The 20,132-nt window shown below is 27.1% G+C and overlaps 1 protein-coding gene across 7 annotated transcripts in view; it reads right to left on the bottom strand.

The window, feature by feature from the left end:
• Arms (Ankyrin repeat-rich membrane spanning) overlaps positions 1-20,132 on the bottom strand; it is a 51,768-nt gene that overhangs the window by 14,451 nt on the left and 17,185 nt on the right. For all 7 annotated transcript variants that reach the window (XM_043038954.3, XM_043038949.3, XM_043038938.3 and 4 more), the window contains exons 11-19: positions 18,899-19,076; positions 17,095-17,259; positions 15,217-15,399; positions 10,238-10,391; positions 8,936-9,081; positions 7,402-7,757; positions 6,636-6,815; positions 4,881-5,090; positions 3,298-3,532 (exon numbers count right to left, since the gene is read on the bottom strand). In XM_043038954.3, the coding sequence (XP_042894888.1) occupies positions 3,298-3,532; positions 4,881-5,090; positions 6,636-6,815; positions 7,402-7,757; positions 8,936-9,081; positions 10,238-10,391; positions 15,217-15,399; positions 17,095-17,259; positions 18,899-19,076 (1,807 nt within the window). The remainder of the gene's footprint in view (positions 1-3,297; positions 3,533-4,880; positions 5,091-6,635; positions 6,816-7,401; positions 7,758-8,935; positions 9,082-10,237; positions 10,392-15,216; positions 15,400-17,094; positions 17,260-18,898; positions 19,077-20,132) is intronic.

Here is a 20,132-nt window from a genome sequence, read left to right as displayed (position 1 = left end):
ATACGTTCTTAAAATACTTAGAAAAGTAATAATTTAAGGAAGTACAAAGAAATAAAGTTATATAACACAATATATTTCAAACCAAAACTGCATAATTATGATTGAACAAACAATCGAATTCAAAACTATACATTAATAATATGATTTATACTCTAATTTAGTATAACTTTGAAGATATGAACTGCTCGGGGGATCGTAAACAAGATTTTAGAAACTTTCACACTTTTGATCTTATTTAAACCAAAAGAAGAATCAAAATTACAGAGCAAACATTAAAAAAAAATATTTTTTTGATTTGATCATAAATCCAGGCCTTTTTTTGGCAATTATTCCATGGTTTTTAAAGTTTCAATATCTTAAAATGCTTTTCCTTCAACATGATTAAATCATAAACTCATTCAGTTTCCATAATTAATAGTTATTACAGTGGAATATCACATTGATATCATTGAACTTCAATTCATCATTCTTGCATCTCTCCTGTTCCTGTATGTATCATATTGTTTTAATGCTCCTGTCACAAATGCTATTACTACAATGTTAATAATATTCAATAAATCGTTTTTGAAACTAGCAGATTTCTGCACCTATCATTCAAAAATTCTACCACCAGTTAAAGAAAATATTGCAGTCAATTGGACTACTTTGAAGCTTTTGAAACAATGAAGAATTTTCTGTATTTATTAGAATTTACAGAAAATGAACAGCAATCTGTTAAAAATATCAAATATTCTTTTTTTTGCCCTCCGAAGATGCACTCAAAAGAAAAAAGGGCTCAAACCTAAGTTTCTGAATATTTCAAATAAATAAACATGTTTCTTTATCTTTCTTTTCGATTATAAATATTTTTGCATTAAGTTATTTTGCATTACATAATTTTTTTAATTACAATTTTTTATACTTATTGTAAATTTAATAATTTCCATTCCATTACTTCTTTATTATTTTTCTTATATCTTGAAGTCCTTATTCGATATTTTAAGTTGTCCTGCAGTCATCATTTTGCCATATCTATTATTTGAAATGGATGGTCCTTTGAAAAACAATTGATCGAGGTTCTACTGTATTTCAATAGATAGAAACACACAAATTTTGAATTATCCATTTAAGTACCTAATCACTCTTCGACTCTTATTCATTTCTGTGTTTGTAATGCAAACGGGCAAGCTATTGTTGATCATCTTTACGGCTGTAACTGTTACAGATTTTTTTTAAACAACATTACAACACTGCAATTTAAATTATCAATTTTTTACATGCTTGATTTGCCCCAATTTAGTAGTAAATCCAGGTGGATACGATAATCAGTTTATCAGTTATTGCTATGGATTTCATTAAGGTTTTTAAAATCCTGAGATTTTCAATACAATAGTATTACACAACTGGAATTAAAATTAGAGTTGCTCATTTGAGCAATCATATTTTGACACACTCAATTCATGACAATTTCATTGTTAAATCATCGCTTATTAATTATGTTAAATCATTGTTAAATGTTTTTCAGCAGTTATTGATTCAGATTCTTACCTAGTTTTTGGAATAGTTTTTTAAACAATATAACTAAAAGAAGTGAAATTCTGCATTTTGCCTCTAGAAAATTGATTTAGCTAATTTTTATTAGATTCAATTTGAAAAAAATTATTTTGATACTGAAATGTTCTAGATTACAAAACTCTAATTGTTGAGGTAGTATTGTATTATGAAAAGTTATACAGTAGAGAACCAATTATCCGGGATGCTCGGGACCATCGCTATCCCGGATATCTGAATTTCCCGGTTTTCTGGATCAACCAAAAAGTGTCGTTAATCGATGTTTTATCGAACCGGAAGTATAAGGAAAAAGTGCAATGCATAAAGTAAGAGAAAAAAAAAAAAGGTACTCCTAACTTTAAAAAGAAAAAAAAAATGGTAGAAATATAACATTTAAAAGAATAAAAAAATTTGCAAGTTTAGACAAGAAAATCAAGTTTAAAAAATACAAAATTCTCATATTTATTTTTTAAAAATAATTACAATTCCTAAATGAAATAATATAAACAAAACCAATGATTAAATAACGCAATATATTTCATACCTAATTATACGGGGAGAAACGATAAAATAAAAGGAAAACTTATTAATCTAAATAAAAACACTTGAAAATTATCGAACCGAAACGATAGTTGAAAAAGGCACTAGCATAAATATTAAAACCCGGAACAAGGCAAGATCAACGGAATTCAAAAAAAAAAAAAAAAAAAAAAAAAACCTAATGATAAAATTTATGAATAAAAAGAATTAATTTATTGAGTGCGAAATTTATCGCGAAAAGAAAAAAAATCAAACGTAGTGGAATCAGAAAAACAAAACTGTAATCTGCTTCATAAAATAATCCTATGTTTAAATCAGTGTTTCCCAAAGTGTGGTACGCGTACCCCCAGGGGTACTTGAACAGTTTAGCGGGGGTACGTGTTCTTATGCGAAATATCTTGCAACAAACGAAAATTTCAAGAATTTTTATTTAAAAACAAAGCTAGCCATGAAAATTTACGATTACATGTTTTTCTAACTGCTATTTTTTGCAAAGTTGACAGTTAATAATTAGTGGTGTCAACAGCCAGTTGTGATTTGTAACTTTTGTGCAATTTTTTATAGTAAAAAATGCATTAATATTTTTATTAGGGGTACACAGCGTTACGAAAAATTTAGAAAGGGTACACGAAAGTCATAAGTTTGGGAAACACTGGTTTAAATTAATAAACAATTCTCCTTTTATTTTATTTTTTTTTGTTGATAAAAACAAGATTTTTAATTACAGCAGATGTGATTCCACACCAAGAAAAACTTGCAATTGATACCGCACTTCCAAAGAATGAGAATTTATTCAAAAGAAAAAGATTTTATTTTTATTAGTCGATGTCAAATAAATATATTTTTCTCTTTTCTTTTTCTGTTCACTGATATGCTTGCAATGCATTTTCCCCACCCCCCTCGTAAATCAGGCAGAAAACGAAATCAGCATGCCACACCCTTGAGTTTGATTGACGGCCTAAAGAAAAAAATAAAGCATTCCTCCCTTCCCTGCCTTCAAGGTCACGGAGAAAATGACGTTTCTCTGGGAAAACGGGGAAAAAAATTTTCCCCTTCCTTACATTTTTCCTCTACTTAACTTCAAGGATGAGTCCAATTTCCGCTTTTTTCGTTCTAGATTAAAATGGCGGGAAAATCGAGCAAAATTTTCCCCGGTTTTCTGGTTTCGCGGTTATCTGGATACCGGATAAATGGTTCTCTACTGTACTACAATTTTTTTCAACTTACCAGTTATGTAGACAATATTCATTAACCTTCTCATAGATCTAGGATTGATGTCACTAAAATAATCATCTGTTAATAAAACTTTATTAAGGTCTTGAGCACCGGTAACTACCCTATGCAGATTGCTAATACTACTTGCTAAGCTGTCACTAGCTTTCAATTTTTGGTTTCCCTTTCCACGCTTTCTTAAGGCATCAGGTATTGACATGCTAGAGTTTGAAGCTTTCCGTATAGAAGACTAAATAAAAAAATAAAATATATAGATTAGTTAACATAAATATTCAATTAACGGTTTTTGAATTACTAAATCACTACTGTCGCTAATACGCTTTTTAAACTTATCAAATTTAGTTTCACTAACCAAAATTTATTTTTAAGTTGTATTTATAAGAAACAAACACCTTAAGTTTCATGTCTTGAATGATTGAAGAATATTAAAAACATATATACAGTGCAGATGAGTAATTATCTTAGACAACAATAATAAACTAGAAAAAATAACCAACGGTCTGTCAGAAGTCAGAATCCGAGTAGGATTTATATTGCATGTTCAAAAAATATAAGTAAAATGTTTAGTGCTTATTCTATGAAAAAGGAAAACAAAATTAAAGATGTCTAAACTGAAGTAGTAGAGATATAAATTTATTTAGAATAAAAATTAACGTCATGCATAAAATTAACAGAAGACTCAAAATTATTAGGAATTTAGGCTAAAACAGTGTCATAGTAAGAATAAATATACCAAACAGTCTGAAGGAGAAGTGTGTTATCATTCTATACTATTTACACTTACTTATAGAGCAGAAACTTAACATTTCACATGCAAACCTATTTAAAGCTTAGGAAAACAGAAAGATGTTTTCTAGGTATTACAAAAAATGAACAAAAGCAAGTATCCTTGATAAGTCCGCAAACAAAAATTTTTGAAGTCATTGAAAGAAACATGCCTAAAATGGTATTGGGTTAACCATTGAAAAAAAAAAGACTGACCAATTGCTGAACTTACAGTATCTTATGGTATACTGATGACTAGGGCATGATTTCCTTTTTTAAAATCAGTGGCAAAGTTTGCTGATACTAAAAAAATGCTAGTTGGAAAACCTGTGTTTATGCTAGCATTTTTTAAAGAAGCATTGCTATAATATTTTGTGATGTAGAAAATGCAATATAATCATGTGATGTATTGCAATAAAAAAATATGATCAGAAATCTAGATCATAAGCAGTTATTAACAATTTGGTGCTTGTTAGTTGATGAAATCGTACCCTGCTGGTGACATCATATGACGATAAAAATAACCACAAACGAGTTTGTTTGACAAAATCAGAAAAACAACTAGAAACAGAAGCCAAAGAGCAGAAGATCCTATTTTTAAGAAAAGGCAAATCCAACTTGGAAACTACAATTGTTGCCACAATAAAAAATTTTAGTAAAAAAAGCCCTATTACAGAAATGTGCTTGCATAGAATAATTAAATAATCTGAAAGAAAATTTTCTTTTTAAATGAGAGAGAATCATATAAATTATCACATAAATTATGTAAATAAGATTTATGAACAGAAATATAAATTTCTTTATGAACTTACAACTGTTGGAACAGCTCTATCACATTCTTTATCTTCATTCCAATAACTTCCCGGTTTTTTATTTGAAAGTAATGCAGCCTGCTGAGCAGCTTTAACTCTTCTTAAACCACTGTTTTGCAAGTAAAAGGGAAGATGAACAACATTACGTAAATATTCATAACCAGTAATGTTAGAGTTTTGAAATGCTTTGTGGATATTTGATTCTATAGCCTAAAAAAGAAGAGCAAAATTTTTTTAAAAAAATAATATAAATTAAAAAAGTAGTTCAAATTAATTTTATCTACTATTAACTTTCTTCACATTTTTTAATTTTTTTACTGTAAGAAACTGTTTTAATTAGAGTCAATTAACTGACTTTTTCAAACCGAAAATGCATGAAAAGTAGTATAAACATTTGTTCCTAATTTGTTAATAAAAGACAAATATTGCTGTAAGATCACTGTATCATTAATAACATGTATCTAAACATAAAAGAAGTTTAAAAAAGATAAGGATACTCAGTTAATTTTTCACAAAATCTTGCCTTTATTAAAGGCTTTTTAGTGAAATTAACAATCATATTAAGTATTATGATAAAGAAAAATTAAAATCTATACTGAAAATCCAATAGTACAATGTATTTATCTTAAAAAATATGAAACATTTTAAATTAAATCACTATTAAAATTATAATGCCTTGTTAAAATATATATTTTGAAATATTATAAATGATTGAAAATTGAAGATACAATCTACAAACAAAAACAATACAGAATATACAAAATAGCTTTATTTAAATATACATTCCTGTAATTTTATCTCAAAAACATGTAACATATGCATGTCAATGTAACATTCAAGAAGCTGTGTAAATGTGCTTCCATTTATAACTACATCACACAATCATTCGTTGTAAAAAAAGGAAAAAAAAATATTTTCATGGTACAATTGGCAATTTTATAAAGTTTAATGTTTTGTGCATGCCTTGAAAAAATTGAGGGGGGAAAAGAATAAGTTGAAGTATTCAAATACAAAAATAGTGTTGAAATTAATGAGTCATAGTACACAATATTTTTCTTTTATACATTTAACTTATAAATGATGCGTAAAGTTGCTAATGATAAGCCGGAATATCACTGTTTATTTTTTTTTTAAAAATAAAAAGAACTATAAATAAGAACCTGCAAGTTTTTAAAACATGATAACATTAATACAACAACTATATAATTTCAGTTCATTGTATTTAATTTTTTCTTTAATTTCGATTTCAAATATGTACAACTGATAAAAAAATGCATCAAACTATGTTAATGTTAATGAGGTTATTCATAAGAAAGTTAGGTTATTCATTGCATTAGATAACAGTAACAACATAATATATTTTATGTTACTGTTAAGTGAAATTAAATTAATGTTTCAGGTTTTTTAGATATGTGGATACTCAATGTGTGCATCATTAACCACATAACACATTAAACCAGTAATCTATTAGAGGTATCTAAAACAATTGCAAGTATAATAAATGTGATATGATGAATCAATAAGTAAACAAGAGATATATACATGCTAGTCATTAAGCGGAACCAAAGAAAAAAATTTTAGGTGGCCATTAGGTCAATATAATCTACAATTTGGGGTTGTCCTAAAATATTCCTATTTTACAGCAACTGGAAACTACATAGTTACTTATGCCTCACTCTATTTTAAAATTTACTTTGAATTATATTTAATTCTTTCAAAACTGAAATGAAATTACAACAATTAAAGTATACTTACTTGAATAACAATATGAGGATCAATCGCTAAAATAGTTATAAAAGGAGCATTTGCATCAGAAAATAAAGTGTGCACAGCATCGAGCAAATAAAGAACTTTATCTTGTTCACAACTATCAAGGCCATCCACTATAACAACCAAACGTGTCTGTTGACCAATGAAAGCATCCAATCCTTGTACCTAAATAGAAATTTTAAAAATTTGTCAGAAATATTTCTAAATATTTTTTACTTTCAGGAACATATTTAAATATTCTAATTTATACATATTCAATAAATTGTTCATTAGTTTAATATTTAAAGGGATTAAGTACAGTTTTCATATCTTTCATTATTTTACAATTTATGTACAAATTTTGCATTATTTTCTGATTTACGAATATAAGTTTTAATTATTACAATAAAGATCATTTTATGTTTAAGTTATTACAATAACAAAATTATAGAAATATGGTGCTTGCCACTCTTACCTTTACAAATATTAAAATTCTTAAAAAATTCAATTAAAAAGAAGCATTTTCAGTGGCATTACAATAATCAAAAATGAGTTAAATATGAGATTATTAACAAAGTTTTTATTAACATATAATAATATTACATGTATACATATAATAATATTAAAAGAAATGCAATTTTAAATGATTTGAAATCAAAACACTGTAATACTTTATTGCAAATAACAAAATTAATTTCTAAATTTTTTATTTATTAAATATTGTAAATAAAGTAAAAACATTGAGTTTCAGTATTTGAGCATTTGTACTCACCATTTGTACCAGTGCATCTACCTCCTTTTTTAGAGAGCTTACACAACTCTCATCTTTAGGAGAGTTCACTTTTAAATAAGAATTAGTAATTCGTCTTTGATGAGAAGAAACCAGAGTTTTTGCAAATCGAAGTAAAGTGTATAAATTCAAGGATATTGCTAGACCAACCGCTACACACAGAGATATAAATATGGATTGATATATGCGTTTTTGGTCATTTGATTCTGAATAAAATGAAGTAGCATCAGTTTGTAAGCCTAAACCAATGATGCCTCCAATGAAAATGATCAATAGAAAAGCAATGATGAAGTTGGGGATGCAACAGATATTGCGGAATCGCCACCACTGAGATACAACTAAGTAAAGAAAAAATTTTAGGAATTACTAAAAAGTAATTATAATCATGGTTGATAATACGTAAAGATTAAAAAATACTATTCTAGCTAATGTGTTAGCTTAAGTTAAGTGCTAATTTAATACTGTAAAATATATCATAACTTTATTATAAGTAACTATGAAAAAACTTGAATTGCTTAAACATTGAAGGCACTGGGTTATCGAGGTAAAGGTTTGATCCCCATTTCCATTTTGATCTTGAAGCCTAACCAGCTTTAGATTCATGAGTAAATTTGAATGGCTCAAACATTAAAGGCACTGTGTCATAAAGGACTAGGGTTTGATCTCCATTTTGTATTTAAGCCCAACCAGCTTCAAATTTATGGGATCGCCTGGGAAATAAAGGCCACAACTGTAGTTTTGGTCGTGAAATAGTGTGGCCATAACTATTACACCTCTTTACTCCCGATACATTATGGCTGTAGCAGGAATGCTTTATAGTGCTCTTTATGAGAACTTTTGTACAATTTTTATCAAAATTTTAGTAATCTATATCTTTTTAACATAGATGTTTTAATATTTACTATAATTCTTTAAGTTTTCTTCAATTCATTAAACAATTGCAAATTTTGTAAATTTCGCGTAGCAAATAAAAATGTGATGTTTTTGTAGGAGGTATTTATTATTTTCAACACCAATTTTTTTTTTTTTCAATACCCAAGTTTCACAATTTAGTAATTGATGTGCATCAACATTTTAAGAAAGATCCATAACATTAAGAAACTGTACAACAAATAATAATCTGCCTTTTAGAAAACATTCAGAATTTGTAAAACAATGAAATTGAGAATTCTCAGAATATAAAAATGCCAAATAGATTTTATCAAAATCCAAAATAAATGAAAAATAAGATTTTAAACCTTTTTAAATTATTATTTATAAACTAAAATGTATTATTTATTCTGAAATATGTATTATTTATTCTGAAATATGATCATAATATTTAATCATAGAATTTTTTAAAAATAAGTCGAGAGGAATAAAATGGAAAGAATTATAAAATATCTTTTAAGTATCTCCTAAAATTATACAGATTAAACTTAAATTTACACTTTGTTACATACTGCAATCAAATAAAATATTAGGTAAATCCGGCAAAAATTAAAAATTCACAATAAATTAAATAAATAATCTATACCTGGCTTTGGTTTGAGAACTCTGTACAGACGACTTGTAAAAAGACCATACACTTTTTCAACTGCAATGTGTAAATTTGTAACGATGCTTAAAACAGAATTATCTGTACCTGAGCTAATTACTTTTGTCTTTTCAGTAAAAATAAACCTAAATAAATATAAAAAATATATATTTATAAATCACTACACTTAACTTTATCAGAGGTAACACTGAAATATACAAAAAAATTGCAAAAAGAGAAAAATATGGGGAATTATACAGCATTGGTTATTTTACTCATTTCTTCATTACATTACAAACAGGAATTAATTTTATAAAGGTTAAAATTTAGTATTACAGAAAAAATGTATTAGTTCATTTACGCTATTATAATTATTGTAAATATTTCACACAAAATAAATAATTGAAGTTGAATTTTCCCAATCTTCTTTAAACAGATAAAGAACACTTACAGAATAACTATTACAAATATATATAGGGCCTTACAAATTTTGCAGAAATATTTTAAAAATTGTACAACCAAGATGCAAAAAATATTTTAAAAATATGGGGATAGGTTGAGAAGGATGTAAAAAAAGAACTAAAACAAAAAATAAATAAACTTAATGTTCCTCCTTGTTTTAACTACAATCCTTCAAATATTACAGTAAAATTCTGACTAAGTTACCAATCAGTCTATTATCATTACCAATAACAGACTATTAGTCTATTAATATTACTAGTAATAGACTATACTAATAGGTATGCCTATTAGTCTTACTCTTATTACTAACTCAAGGATAAGTAGCAAAACTTATTCTTAGAATTGTAGATTATCACGGGGAAAAACATGGGTAAACTGGTCATAGATGACTTATCATGGAAAAAAAATTTAAAGACAAATTTATTTGATAAATAAATATTTTTTGCAGAAAAATAATCATAACATATTAACATTTCCTGATACAAATGCTGGTAACAATGAAAGAAGCTCCACTTAATAAAAATATTTGAACAAACAAAAAGTTTTACTATATATGTTAGTAAATACATTTCTTTTGAACTCATTCTTGAAATTGAAGTTTCATATTACTTAAAATAACTTTCATTAAAATTAAATAAAAGCTGCTATTAAGAAGAAATTTAACAGAAGGAAGTGAGGTATACTGCTTTAGAATTAAATTTCCTCGAATGAAATACTACTACTTTTTATACAAATGATTTTTAAAGGAATAATAAACCAAGCTTATTAGAACCTAATTTAAAATAAATAATAATTCAAATTGACTATAACTAAATCTACAATCAATTAAAAAATACTGACCTAACAGGATCAGCTGCACAATCTCTCTTTGTAGCTGGACTGCAAAACAGGACAAATAAAAGAGTTTTAAAAGAGCTGAATTGAGTTGCCAAGTATAAGCTAATTTTATAAATTATAGAGACGTCATATTTTTTATTGCAATAAATAACACCATCTGGAATAAGAAAAAAATATATAAATAATCAATTGAAAATTTTAATACATCAGATAATATATATAATAATATAGATAATAATTAGATTATATATATATATATGAAAGGGTAGCAGTCATGGTGAGTGTTGTTATGCCACGCAGATAGCAGTTGGAAGGCAAAAAATATTTTATTAGCTTCACATAGTATATTTAAGACATTTTCTAGCAAAGGCGGAGCTCAAATTCGCACTCCAAAACTGTGTGCTTAAGGTTTTATTTTAGGGAAAGTAGCAAAGGAATTTCCCTCTATTTTGTTATATTTAAGGGGAAAAGGGAAGTCCCAAGGATTACTATTGGTTTAAGAACTAGCTCGAGTGATTCCCACGTAGTTTAAAAGGGAAGAATGTTTTTATTTAAATTTATGCATACTTTGGCTAAAAATAGATTTAGAAACAGGATGTGGCTTTTAAAAGTGTGAGAAAGCAGTTCGACTTGAATAATTAACTAACTAAACTAACTCAGTGGCGTGACAGCCCATTAGGAGGGCCAAGGCCAACTGTGCCCATCTCAGTTTTCTTGACCTTGGGCTCTGGGGTGCGGGAGCATATGCTCCGGTCAGGTGGTCAGCCGAACGCGGAACCCCCAGTGTTAGTTCCCAAGCATGCTTGGTACTCATTTTATCGACCCACTGAAGGGATGAAAGGCTGAGTCGGCCTTGCCCGGCCCAAGGATCGAACCAAGGACCTGTGGCACGACAGCGCGAAGCGCTACCGCTCAGCCACCGGGCGTCCTTGAATAATTAATTAGTAATAAATTAGGAGTTGTTTTATAGGAAATAAACTAACATAAAAAGATTAATAGAAGCTTTTTATGTTACATATATATATATATATATCAAGGCTCGAAAAAACTCAGAAATTTTACCCGTCCCCGAGGACGGCTTGTCCAACAATGTACCCGTCCTCCTTTGAAACTAACCCGTAGCTTCTAAATAAATAAAAATATAATTTTCTCTTATTTATTACATACATTTATATAAATTGCACACTGAATTAGTAGTTACTAGGATTACAAATACTAGGATTACATTATACAGTAATAAGAGAAATACTAGGTTACTAATAGTAAAACCTAGTACTTCCATTATGAAATAATTTATTTCTTTGATGAAATAATTTAAATAACAAAAGTTAAGTTATCTGTCAATTTATCCGATGGTACTGCGTTTTTTAAATGAATCAAATATGACATTTGCCAGTTTCACAATCAAGCCAATGATTTACAGAGGTTTCTGCACAGAAATTTGAAAGAGGTTTTCCATTTAGATAGATGATCATAAATGCGTTTAACGCTTCTTGTTTAAGACCAGTAAGTAATGTGTTTTTTTGTAAGTTCATTGCTGAAAAGCCCCTTTCAACGCTGCAGTACTCACAGACAAAGAAAACATCAATTCCACCGTGCGCAGTATGTTGCTGTATTTCGAGAATAGAGGGTCATTTTAGAAGTGAGGCACTAGACTCTTGTAAGATAACAAAAATTGAAAATGTATCACGAACATTAACAGGAAAATGGCCGTCCGCACAGAAGCTGGATTCGAGAAATTTGTTGTCCGGGCGGAATTTTTGACTGCCGAGGACGGGCGGTTTTTCGAGCCCTGATATATATATATAATGGGAACAAGTCATAAAAAACACATTCTGATTCTTGGTAGAAAAAATTATTGTAATTAGTATAATAAAATTTTAAATATATGGTTATTTTCTTTCAATTCAGTAACAAATTTAATGGAAATTATTATAATTTAAATTGGCACTTTACACCTTGAATTCTTCATAGTAATAAAGCTATCTTTTTATATGGCCAATCTTTATTTTATCAGACATAAAAGGCAATTTAGGAGTGAAAAATTCCTTGTCATAGAAAGGAATTTTTTCCTCTCTCATAAAAATAGAACATTAAAAACACAAATTGAACGAAGAGAAAATCAAATTATTTCTTCTTCCGGCTAAAATTAAAATTATTGATAATTTTTTTTTAAGTTACAAATTAAAAGATAGAAATTATATTTTTCGATGAAAATGTAGAGTATTTTAAAAGCTGAGATGATAATGAACAAACTGTAAAAATAATTTTCCTAATTAAAAGGAAAATTTTTAACACTAAGTAACAATATGAACATTTGAGACAGCAATTATCAAAAACATGCATATTTAATAACAATTTTTCAATAGTATAAACAATAACTCATTCAAATCAAAATTTTGTATTGATGCCTTTAAGGATGGAATGGACTTCTATAAACTTTTTATTGATTGGTAAAAAATTTAGCAGCATATATAGAACTATAATGAGGAATGAAAACTATGTGAAAATAAAACCACAATTAAAACTCAGAAATATAAGATTTTAAAACAGTAAAATAGCATATAAGTTTTAATGCTATAGTGGAGCATCTTTAGCGCACAGTAAAAAAAATTTTTTAACAAAATATTCCTTTATTGGGCACTGAAGATAATGTTCCAGTGAAGCATCAAAACCTGCATGTTATTTTAAACTATTTTAATAATTCACGTTTGTGAGTTTTAATGCTGGTTTCTGTCATTTATAATTTAAATAACTAGAATGGTTTTGATTACATTATGTGTTTTTTTCTTTTTGAGAATCTCTATGAATACTTTTATAATCTTAAAGCTTTTACAACCAGAAACCATATAAGAATAAAAGGGGGGGGAAATAGTTAAATTAAAACTCTTTACTTCAAAGAGCACATTTGTACTTAATAAAAAATATTTCAGGTGTACCACAAAGTTATTTCTCTACTACTATTCCTGATTCAGTCTAATGGGTGGAATTCAATTTTTATCCTTACTTTATTTTTCACCCTTATACTTAAAGTAAAAAAATAATAGTTTTATTATTAAAAATGTAAAATATTTTATTGCAGTGCTTCCTAAAGTGCGGTATGTGTACCCCCAGGGTACGCATTCTAATGCAAACTATCTTGCAACAAACAAAAATTTTATTTTAAAACAAAGCTAGCCATGAAAATTTACGATTACGTATTTTTCTATTGGCTATTTTTGGAAGGGTTAACAGTTAATAATTAGTGGTGTCAACTGCCAATTGTGATTTTTAACTTTTGTGCAAATTTTTAATAGTAAAAAATACATTGATTGAGCAAAAAATACATTTATAGTAAAAAATAAATTCATTGAAAAATACATTTTTTTATTAGTGGTACACAGCTTTACGAAAAATTTAGAGAGGGTACACAAAAGTCATAAGTTTGGGAAACACTGTTTTATTGGAACAGTTTATTCTTTCCTCTCACAACAGAAATAAGATATTATGAAACGTAAGTTAGGTATAATAATACCTGTAACATTTAGCATTGTTAAATTCAGCCGAAAGATCTCAAAAGATAAGGCATTATTTTAGGGGGGGGGGGCTTCCTTAGCTTTAGAAATGTAAGGAAAGTGATCACTTTTCATGGTTTATGGACTAATATAAGCATATCTTGAACCATACTAATCCTCTTGCCTCCCACTTGTAAGAAATTTTTAATCCTCAAACCAAAATACAAATTTTTTTTTTTTTTTTTTTTTTTTTTTTTTTTTTTTTAATTTAAACGACTTAAAACTCCTCAAGCCTCATGCTATACTTTGTGGTGCATGAGGAGTTTTAAGTCGTTTAAATTTAAAAAAAAAAAAAAAAAAAAAAAAAAAAAACCAAAATAGAGTAAATTTGAGAAAATTGTTATGTTGTAATTAACCAGGAAGTAAGATATTGTAGGCTCCAAAGTATGTCACTTGTTGCAAGTATATAGGATAAACTTTGTATCATTAATTATAGTTGAAATGGTGAATTTTTTCATGTATAATAGATAATATTTTTCTAGGAATAGATCTGCAGCTTAACCATTTTAGAGCAAGTAAACTAAACTTCTGGAGCCAATAATTTTTATATTTGGACTAATATAGTGCTTGTAAAATTGCATTTTTGACCAGATTTGAGCCTATAAGTTTACATTTATATTATATTTAATAGAGCTCAGAAAATAAATGCATTATTAAATAAAAATAATGTAACAAAATCCCAACAAAGAATTATGTAATTTTACTGTAATTTTATTGTAATTACATAAAAATTTTACTCAATAGCTTTTAATATAGCTTTATAGCTTTAGATATTAAATCCAGTAAGCTCAATAGCTTTAGATATTAAATCCAGTAAAAATGTCCAAATGATATTCAAATATGCATTTTAAAAAAAAATTTCAATATTTTTAAAAAAAAAACAAAATTCCATATTAAAATGAAATTAAATTTACCATCACCAATATAAAAAATCATATTACATCATTAATGCAGGATTCCTTTCATGCAGAGCTTGTGGGATGCCTAGCCTTGTTTGCTTTTTGGATGAAAAATTTCAACATTATCTGCTTTTTGAGACTGATTACGTACCACAACATATTTAAAAGAAAGAGAAAATGTGGGGAAAACGGCATTTTGGAGCAGTCAGAACCCATTTACGAGATGTTCCAACCCAGTGTTTCTCCTGATTATTATTTTGTAAGATTAAATCACATTGTAAATTTTAAAATATAATCAAAGTAATCTGTGGAGGTTTATATACCTGGCATGTTGGGTCTGCTGGTAGGCCAGCTTGGTGATTGTGCAAAGTTGGTTTTGGCCAGCAGACCATAGTTTTGAAATCTTAATTCAATTACATTTCATAATTCAATTATACTCGAGGTAATAGCATTAAAGTACTAAGTACCATCATGAAAAATACATTTTATAATGCACAATGCTTAAGATAAAAGAAAGATTAAAACTTACACAATAAAATATTTAGAAGAAAACAGGAACCAAGTGCAACATAAAGTCCTAGCATCCACGCCTTAGTACACATTACAAATATGAAACCAATAAGAAGAGAAATAAATACAGTGATGAAAAAGACTAGTCTGCTGTATTCAAAAAAAGGCTCTAACCACTGAATGGCAAAACTCTTCATCTCATCTAAAATTAAAAAAAAATAATAATTAAAGATTAATAAAAATCTAATTAATGACTTAAAAGTCAATTCTATATAAAAAAAAAGTACCAGTATCACACATTATTCTAGCCTTGGTGTGCTGATATAGGCGTTCAATAGCTGTAAATAATACTTGGCTATAATTAGATTATTTTAATGATGTTTCAAAAGAATTTGCAACTTTTGTGAATGAAAACACATTATTTTTATGTATTTTATTTTATTAAAAAGATTTAAGAAATTTAAAACTGTTGCAGGTTATATTATATTTTTTTTAAATTACGCCCGCCATCGTCTTATCAGACATAAGGCGTCTTGCGGTCCAATACAACACTGAAGTAGCTCCAGAAGGTGAGAGGACACAAAATTCATCAGAGGAACGAATGTCAAGAAGAGAGGGGCAATCAAATAAATGCTCCCCAGTCATAGGCGAAGTGTTACAGAGCACACAAAGAGGTAAATTGACCAAGTTAATTTTAAATAAATGGGCCTGCAAGTGGTCATGTCCAGTAATTAATCTAAGGCAAGCAACTCCCTCAGCTTTGGGAAGGAGGGAAAGGTGAGAGCGCTGCTGGTCATCAAGAAGGCTAGCCCAGGATTTTCCATCAGCTAAGTCCCTAAGAGCAGATATTGTTATGTGCCTGCATTTGCTCTTAAGCAGGTTATATTATGAACACAAAGCATTTTGATAACAATCAAATTTTACCAGATTAGAATCTTTATTTGCAAATGAGGCCAGAAAAAATTTGTAATGTCTCTGCTGTCAATACTATCAACTTAATTAAAATTTTGTAATTGTCATAGCTATTAAGAATTTGCCTATTTTTGGTTTATTTCTGGTAAGAGTTATTAGTATTAAAAGCATTATTTAATACTTTCAATAAAATTCTGTAGCTTTGATTCTCTTTAATTGCTAAGTGATTTATGCTAAAAAAGTTATGTTAAAAAGATTAACATTTAAATAATATCTATTATGCTCTTTTCATTAATGTGTAAATTAAAGTAAGGTTACATAGAAAATTCATTAAAAATGCACTACTTCCCTGATTTTCAAATTGTAATCAAATATATAAGTGTAATACAATTTTGATAAATTTTTAAATATTATTTAGTATGTACGATTTTAAGTTTAGTTGAACAAGTTATGAAATATAACCAAATTTTAAAACCATTATAAGGCTCAAATTCTACCATGAGCAATCACGTGGCACAAGTAAAATTTGTAAAAAAAAAAATATAGATGGAAAAAACCAATAAGAAAAAATAATTATTTTGTGTAAAAACATTTCATTTATTATTTTTTTTACTTTGCAGATAGTAAATTTTATTTGTACAATTTCCCCAAAAAATAGTTTATATGAAATACAGCCGTTTATAAGATAAAGCCAAATATAAATAAGTTAAACATGAATACTAATAAGAAAGACAAATGTAAATAAGCAAAGTATGGTTACTAATAAATAAGTCAAATGTAAATACAACCATTATATTTTGCAATATTGCTAAAATAAAATAAAATCAAGGATCAATATTTGGCACAGAATTATTGATATAAGACAACAATTACATTTATATGGTTAGAAAATTTAACGTGTTGATGTGGCAGTTTTAACTTTAAATGAAACAACTCTTAGTTGATGGCCACAAATAAACACAAAAAATATAAATGTTATACATACTTTCTAGTTTTTTAATCAAAAATGATTTGCCACTGCCCCATTTTGCATATAAGCCAACAGATATAGGTACAGAAAGAGATGGTTCACTTAAAATGTCTGCTAAAGCACTACTGTACAAGTCATAACCCAAACGATTTTCATTATCCTCATTTGTATTAAGCTTACCTATAAAATAACATATCACATATTACATTTCCAGCTAAAAAAGCAAATTTTAAAATAAATAAAAAACAATAAGGAATTTAAATTTTTTTATCACAATTATGAATGAAACAAATTTAATACTTCTAAAAATTACCATCACCCTAATAAATACTCATAATAAATTGAATACAGAGTGTTTCTGTAGTAACTGTACAGAAATAAAGCCCATAGAAATCTAACAAAAAATTAATGAGGATAATTAAAGGATAGGAAAAAACTTGCTTGATTGGCAGAGAAAACAAAAAAAAAAGAATTTAAATGCAAATTTCAGAAATACTTTAATAAGGCAATCAAAATAGTTAAGATGTTTTTTATCCCGAATCCTCACTAACTAGTAATTTGGGAAAATTCAATAACTTTTTTTTTACCTCCTCGCTTAAAAATCAATTAAAATTTCCTAATGTGCTCACCTTTTGTTTTTTAGAAAGATTTTAAAATATATATTGTAGCAATCAGTAACAGCACCCTATGTACTAAGAAAAAGAATAGAGGGAAAATTGTCAAAAGTCAATGTTATCAATTTAAAAATAATAATGTTCTTATTCTTAAATCCATGGGTGAGATCCAAATTTATGAAGAAAAAAAAGGAAATGAAACCATTTATAAACATGAAATTTTACTATAGATATTCTAAATGGCTGAAAGGGCTTATGGGAGAAAAACTAATGTACAAAAATAGAGTAAGAATAAGAATTAATAATAATAATAGGATAAGAATTTGTAATTTATTTATATTTTAATTGTTAAGTTATGTACACAATATGAAAGATGAAAATATATTATTTGCTAATATAAATTGCTTAGATTTCATTTAAACTGTGTTAAATGAGACATTTATAAATATTAAATAATTAGCAGAAGATTAAATAGAAAATATAATATATAAAAAATTATATGAAAGGGTAGATGTATCACAAATTAAATAAAATTAATAAAAATGCCTAAATAAGATGACTTCATTGAAGAGTGTATTTCCATTACCTATTATCCAAATACAAGTATTGTACTTGAATAATAAACTTAGATCATACTTGAATCATCCAAGGATATTATCATCTTAGTACAAGTATTGAATTGATTTTGTTTCACTTAATATTAACCTAATAAATGAAAATGAAATCAATAAAATTCTAATTTAAAATATTTATGCTTAACATTCAAGTGGATAATAAAACAACAATCTACTGTATTTTCCAATTTTATTACTTTAACAACTGTAGCATTAATTAATTTTCCAAAAAAAAATATACAGTATCTATTATTGCTCATACTCCACTTTTCAAATTAAATAGTTTTCATAAATTAACAGTATCTTTCAAAACATATGAGCAGTTTTTATGTAATGAAATTATTATAACTACAGATAAAGAAAACATCAAAATTTAAGTACACATTTTAGTTCAAGCTATAGAGTACTTCAAACAATAATAAAGAAAATTTGATTTTCCTTTATCATTATAGTTTGAATTCTCACATAAATTTCAACTAAAACTTAAACTGCTACTAAGTTAAATATTAAATCAGCAGTCAATACTAAACTTTTCATTTTATATGTTGTAAAATAGAGAGGAACAAAAATAGAAATATATATAACACTTACGGGCTCCAAATATTTGTGCTAATATGCTTTTTTGCTGATTGGTATCAATATTATAGGGGGTTTCACCAACACGATTGGGACGATACAATAACTGACTATTTTTTGGATTGCGCAACAGAATTTCAACAATTGCTTTGCTTCTAGCTCTCATTGCTATATGCAAAGCAGTATCACCTTTCTAAAAAGAAAGTTTATGTTTCAATTTAAATATTAAAGATTAAACAATACATTTTACATTTCATTAACATACTTTGAAAAATGTTTCTACATAGAAATTAAATGCAAAATTAAACTAGTATTTTATATAAGATTATTATTATTTTCAATGATAAGGAAATTATACATAAAAAGTATGAACAGACAATAATTTTGAACACACCAAAAAATGTAATTAAAATCAAATTTAATGATTATTAAAGACTAGTATTCAATCAAATCAAATTATTTTTAATTAGAATAATTTGATTTGATTGAATATTCTAAATTAACCCAGTAATACTTTAATTTCTTTAATAACACAACAATAGTACGGATAAATGCATAACGGTATGACTGATAATTAAAATAAAATGTCCATTAACTTATATCTCCACATTTGCAGTAACTGATACTAGTTGTTTAACTATCTATTATTTGATTACAAGTACAAGTTTAAAATGCAAATTTTTTTTATCAATCTTATCATGCTGCATGATTACTATTTCCATTAAATTGCAATTAATTATCGAAAGAATTTTTTAAGTGAACATTTATTGAACTTGCAAACAGTAACAAATGAACAAACATCTTATCAAACAAATAAGTCAATGTTTACATATCAATCTACAAACGACCTTTTTCCACAGTTATAATTATTTCAAATTAAAATTAACCAGTTTATAAGGATAGTTTCGGTTTTGGATGGTTTTATCACTGTAAGTGAGATATAACATAATTCATTACCTGATTAAGCAGAGCTAACAGTATTTCATAGTCTTGTAAGGTTCTTCAGTTTACAAGACTAAGAAATACTGTTAGATGAAAATACTATAATAAATTTTTAATAGGTCACTTTTTTTAAGGAATAATTTTTATCAATTAACCATAAAAAATTATGAATCTTCATTAAATGAAGAACTTTAAAAATAATCAATGACAAGTTTTTATATAATTTTCCCTCGACATTTGTAAAATATAAACTGAAGCACAAACAATAAATTGCATAAGTAATAATGTATGACAAGAAAATATTGTA

The sequence above is a fragment of the Parasteatoda tepidariorum genome, chromosome 3, assembly GCF_982258835.1.
Source record: "Parasteatoda tepidariorum strain Cologne lab strain chromosome 3, Ptep-v5.0, whole genome shotgun sequence".
In the NCBI taxonomy this organism is placed as follows: Eukaryota; Metazoa; Arthropoda; class Arachnida; order Araneae; family Theridiidae; genus Parasteatoda; species Parasteatoda tepidariorum.
The sequence above is the reverse complement of the archived record's forward strand: the minus strand, read 5'-3'. Positions and strand labels throughout refer to the sequence as shown.